Source organism: Limulus polyphemus, unplaced genomic scaffold (assembly GCF_000517525.1).
Source record: "Limulus polyphemus unplaced genomic scaffold, Limulus_polyphemus-2.1.2 Scaffold2081, whole genome shotgun sequence".
NCBI lineage: Eukaryota > Metazoa > Arthropoda > Merostomata > Xiphosura > Limulidae > Limulus > Limulus polyphemus.
Window position 1 is genome coordinate 210,528 of NW_013667691.1, and position 6,273 is coordinate 216,800.

The 6,273-nt window shown below is 34.2% G+C and overlaps 1 protein-coding gene across 1 annotated transcript in view; it reads right to left on the bottom strand.

Moving 5' to 3' along the window:
- LOC111087379 overlaps positions 1 to 6,273 on the bottom strand; it is a 28,985-nt gene that overhangs the window by 19,698 nt on the left and 3,014 nt on the right. Inside the window, exons 4-5 of the mRNA XM_022393827.1 lie at positions 4,718 to 4,966; positions 3,893 to 4,159 (exon numbers count right to left, since the gene is read on the bottom strand). Of these exons, the coding sequence (XP_022249535.1) occupies positions 3,893 to 4,159; positions 4,718 to 4,966 (516 nt within the window). The remainder of the gene's footprint in view (positions 1 to 3,892; positions 4,160 to 4,717; positions 4,967 to 6,273) is intronic.

The window sequence follows — 6,273 nt, forward strand, 5'->3', positions numbered from 1 at the left end:
AAGCTTGATAACTATATGAATGATAAGGGTTGGCTTTAAGATTTTTTTAAAATTTATAATAGTTTAGTTTAAAGGATGGAACAGCCGAGATAGACCAACAGGTCCCTTGTTGTCCCTAAACAATATGTTATGTTAATATTTTAGGGGATGTACACTGTACAAGTATATATATCTTTTGTCTATCTGCTTTTTATGTACTTTATTGATTATTGCTGTTAATTTTATGATTTATAATATTTAGTATGTGTTTTTTTTAAGTTAAGCACAAAGCTACACAATGGGCTATCTGTGATCTGCCCACCACGGGTATCGAAACCCAGATTCTAGCGTTGTAAGTCCGCAGACATACCGCTGTGCTTTAGTATGTGAATAAAATTGAATTGTACATACGAAATAAATCGACAAGTCTTAATAGTGCCAAATACATTGTTATACATCATAAATAAACTATCTATAAATAGTCAAGTTAAAATGTGGGATTGGTAGGTTAAATGGTATGAGAAATAAAATAAATATTCGTTACATTTTACAGACAAGTTTACAATCAGTTGTTTGGATGGCTATGCTACCAAAAGACTGATATTATGGGGGAAACTACTTTACAGCTCTTCCGACGTAGGCTACACGACTATAGACGTACTTAAGAAATGTAAGAAGTATTTTCACGTTTCTGTCATGCCATGGACAATGCATTCACAAACCAAGGAAAAACTTTGGATGTGGTTAAGAAATCTGAAGAAAATCTGTAAAGAAGCCAACGCATGGTGAATAAGAACAGAAGGACAACAAGAAGAAAATCTGAAAAGAAGTCAACCCATGACAAATAAGGACTACATGGTAACTAGAAGAAAATTTGAAAAGAAGCCAACCCACGACAAATAAGAACTATATTGCAACAAGAAGAAAATCTGCAGCTTGGTCCTCCAGACAAATCCTTCATCCCAGTACACAATGGCATCAGGATTGGAAATATCTAAGCATAGCGTGAAGAAAGCTATAATAAAACATCTCGGCCTAGAAAACCTTCAAAGACAAATTTCACAAGTTAGTGCAGCATACATAGCAGAATGGATTACCAATGTTCAGGAGGATCTTTATTTTCCACGTGATAGATAGATGTTTGTGGTAAAACGAGACGAGGATTGGATCTGTACAGGCGATTGCAGCAAACCCACAACATTTTTTATCGGGCATCTGTTAAAGAAACTTACTAAGGTGGTATCAATAATTATTTGAAACTTTGTCCAACGACTTCATACATAGCCTATCAGTAAGCAAATGAACACTGCAATAATACAAATTGACCATCTTCATGCAATCATATGAAATTTATCCCCCACTCATAACTACAGATACAACTTGGTAAAGGCCACATAATACAAACGGCAAAAAAAAAAAAAAGGATTACCGAAATTAACCACATTTTCGCTTCATCCTGTGGTTGGATGTTAAAAGTTAAAATCAGTGAGACATTTCCAAGTCATTTGCAAGGCTGTTGTACTCAGTCAATGGGATGACAATGTCCAAAACCGACAGAATTTACTGTTCGTGCTGTGAGGGGAAGTGTAGATAATGATCCACGTAAAACGGCCACTCCTGAAGTTATCTTCATAGTATAGGCTACAAAGGAAGAGTTGACTAGATGGGAACCATTCTTCACTCAATGCAATATAGTACGTCTACAGCAGTGGACATGACATATATGATCACACTCTCCTATCTTTTAGGACACTATAATTTTTCCGATGAGTCCTTATTTGCACACTATTCAGACAGTGGACACAGCTGGCTGTGACAAGTATTCTCCCAGGACCTTTTATGAAACATCTGCAAGTTACAACAACATACAGCAGGATTTCTGTTGTGGCTTAGGGTGCCATTTGAGCAATTAGAACATCACAGCTGGTGGTGTGAAAGGTACAGTCACTGCTATCCGATTCATCAGAATTCTCGAGCAATGGCTACTTCCTGGCTATGGAAATGACCACCTTACCAGATAAGGAAGTGTTTCATGCAAGGTGGGTCTCCTGATCCTTCAGCACGAATCACAAAATGATAACATAAAGATCAAGGCATTACCACTCTCATATATTCAGACCAATCACCGGCTAAGAACATTAGAGAACGGTGTCTGGTCCATCCTTGACTGTTCCCTGCAAAAGCATCCCAAACAATCAACTTCTAGAGATACCCTCAACCAAGTCCTTTACCAGAATTGGAGTGCAATTTCAAACACTCGGATTTCAAATCTCATGAATATGTTGTAAAACTGTGTTCATTAAATTATAATGGTAACCTTCTACTATGTTGTAAAACTGTTGTTTCAGCAATTTAGTTTTTATTTGATAAAACAACATTCTTTCTAGAGTGGCCATCTATTTATGTACTGATAAGCTGTGTAGTCGTAGCTAGTTTATTCTATAATAGATAAAAAGAGTGTCAAAGGAAACACATTTGGAAGCCCCTTTTTTAACAGGAGATTTATAGTCTTTATAGAAATTTCTCCAACCATGTTAAACTTCACTATGAGAGGGCTTTCAGCAACAGTTCAAAATCAATGGCAAATATTCTGAAATAAAAGGAAGAAAAGTCCGAGATTTAGGGCATTCCCTTTATGGAAATCCCAGTTGAATCTCCACAAGAACTGCTTATGAAATTTGGCCTCAAATGAGCAATCAGAAAATAATGTCCATCTCTGTAGAAGCACTTTGGAATATCTGCCAAGAGAAGGTGGAACAGACCAAACTTCCGTTTATATAGAAAATACTTTTTGGAATGGAAACTGTAGAGTTACGTTATTGCTAAGTGTCTCGGCCATCATATACAAGACTTCAACATTTGGAAAAAAATAAAAGTTAATAAAATATTCTAAATTAAAAGGTATTTTACGTACGAGATTACAACCCTCTGTACAGGTGGCATTAACAAGAACCTCTAAAAAAGAGGAATTATTACTTATTGTTGAATACCTTTTCTGACATATTTTTTGTTTTCGTCGATTATTGCGTCATGCTTGTACGTAACTGACTCGTTGCCCTAAAAGTTAATAACTTCTGTATCTAAAGTAATCCATGAAATACAAGTTCAGGAAAACAAAACTCAGAAATGAACTGTCGATTACTGTACTGATATTAGAAATACATACTTTTTTCAAGCTAAAAATGAATTTAATGATATATTATAAACAATTATCATGTGCAAAAATTATGCCAATGTTTCCCAAACCGAGATCTGTAAACCATTTTGTTTCTTTTCTTTGTTTGTAATTAAGCACAAAGCTACACAGTGGGCTATCTGTGCTCTGCCCACCACGGGTATTGAAACCCGGATTATAGCGTTGTAAGTCCGCAGACATACCGCTGTGCCACTTGGGGGCATCTGTGAACCAAAAGGCTCTAGGAGATGATCTAAAAAGGGTCTCAGTAGATGTAAAAATATTCTCTTTGAAACTTTCCTGACACAAGAAATATAAATATTTTTCTCTAGAATTTTACACACAAATATTACTAGGAAACTATAATTCTTATGAAAGGCTTAAAATTATAAATAATTTTCTATTAAAGAGGACACAAAATAATAAAAAGTCTATATATTTTATCCAACTGTTTCCTTGCCACGTGCCACCCCATTGGCTCAGCCGTAAGTCTGTAAGTTTACGACATTAAAAATCGATTTTCGATACCCGTGGTGGGCAGAGCGCAGATAGCCTATTGTGTAGCCTTGTGCTTAATAAAAACCAAATAAAAAACTTGCCTGGCTTCACATAAACATTGAACACTAATTATTTGATAAAATGTATGATATTATTAATTTGTGATAAGAAAGATAAATTATTAAGTTGAGTATTATTTGAGAGTAATTATCATTAAATGTGTTGTCACAATAAACTTACTAAGATTATTTCACGATTACCAATCTGCAAATTCTCTACTCGAACTGTGAAAGTCACTGGAGTTGAGAGTTTGTCTATCAGGATCCGTTGGCCAGTGACTGGGTTGTAAAGACCAATTTCTAACAAGGAGCCCACAAGTGTACTTCCTCCAACAACAGCTGCTGCTGAAAGGGCGATTTCTGCTGAACCAACACACGCACCGTAACACGTGATTGTGTCACAAGTCCACATTTGGTATGCACCCATAAGTTGACTACCAAGAACAAGCTTAAAGAAAACAAATACAGTTCCAAAAGGTGAATTAATCTTTCTGTTAACACAAAACACATCAAACCATTTCTTATTATACTAAGTAGTCACTTACTCTTAAATAAGTATAAGAAAACCAATCACAACGTTTCTTTTTCAGCTATCTTACTTTTTCTTTCACACACTAATGACCTTTCCAGAATTTAAACTATTATTACAAGTGAATTGGTAAAAATAAATCGTTACAATAATATTGTTCTTCCTGAGGGAGTTATAAAGCTAAGTACGCGTCCAACTAAACAATGATAAACAGATACTAACAAGATATAGCTTGGTGTGAATATCGGGTTATTATGATTCGTTACTTTTAATAATATCACAGAATCTTAGTTTATTTAATTTTGCTTCTCTCTAATCGTTTGGATTCCAACAGTATTTTTTCTGAGTTTTCTATTTTAAACAGTATAACTACTCTTCATAAGTATTTCTCACCATTTAGTGACCTGAAAGAAGTACAGGAATGGGAATTTACTGGACTTTAAAATTAAGACAAACGATCCTGGTAGCAATATTTACCCAGTGGTTATTCTGACCGTTATCCAATGATGCTAAGGTCAGATTTTGTCCAGCTATATGGTCGAACTCCAGTTTCTCACTTCGGAGAGTAGCAAGAGTGGTCCAGATGATAGCAGGATCTTCTCCAACAACAAGATGTTGACACATTCCACTCAAGTACATGTTTATAGAATCAAACAGATTTTCTACAGTTGATGGATTAGGGTCAGCCGAGGTTATCATAGAGTTCATCCCCAACATGACGTTCGCCTACAACCAGTTAAAAATGGAAGAAAGGGCAAATAACATGGCGTGAATTCTGACATTTTCATAATGTATATTTTGTATACTTGTTTTTATAAACTTTATTTACGGGGGGTATTAAAATGAAAATAAAGACGTTTTTTCACCGGATTTGCTTTAAAACATTAAATATTATACTGAATATCCACGTACATAGGTTTTTTACCAATTCGTTTTTAAAGTTGATAGATATTTTCTTAGAATGTTCCTCTACAACTTATTCTCACGGGTTAAAACAACAAACTTCATAAAGTAGTAAGACCAATTTTAGAGAAAATTAAAAAAAAAGACAACCTTCTTTCCTAACTCTTAAAAGAATATGATATATCTGCTACATAATTAAACCAATTAGTATTTAAATTAATTTTTTCTGTAAAGAAAGATGACGAAAGACAGTTTTTTTTTTCTATTTGACAATTAATGCATCTGTCGTTTCGGTCCTTTATAAGGATCATAAGGTATCTCTGTACAACTGTTGTTCAGAGCTGAAAAGATTAAACAGAATGATTATATTTGGCAATAAATACATCTGTCGTTTCGGTCCTTTATAAGGATCATAAGGTATCTCTGTACAACTGTTGTTCAGAGCTGAAAACATTAAACAAACAGAATGATTATATTTGGCAATAAATACATCTGTCGTTTCGGTCCTTTATAAGGATCATAAGGTGCCCCTGTACAAATGTTGTTCAGACCTGCAAACATTAAAATAAACAGAATAATTTGACAATGAATAGATCAGCGCCGTTTCGGTCCTGTATAACGACCATGATGTTTCTCTGTAGAAATGTTATTCAGAGCTTAAAACATCAAACAGAACAAGTTAGCAATTCCCATTTTGTGAAATATTTAACGTTAAATATATCCATGGTTTTTCATAATGTATAGATAGATAGAAATTCTGTAGATGTGCTAAAACAATCAATAATTATAATATCAGATCTACAAATTCTATTGAGTTACTATAAATGGATTCTGTTAGTATTCAAACTAATGTTTTTTTTCTTTATGATTCAACTACTTAAATATAATAATCTGTTACGTCTCTGTTCGTTTGTTAAATTTCCGTAAAAATTATTTCCGAAGAAACTTTAGCGATACAAGTCCTTTCTTAAATAAAACTAGTTTATTCTTTCTCAATACAACTTTGAAATTCACCTAATTTCCACAGTCACGCTAAAACTTAAATAAACACTATAATTCACAACGAACGATTCACGCGCTTGACTCAATTGTCCGTCTCTATCTCTGTCTGCAATTCAATTCCATTGTTG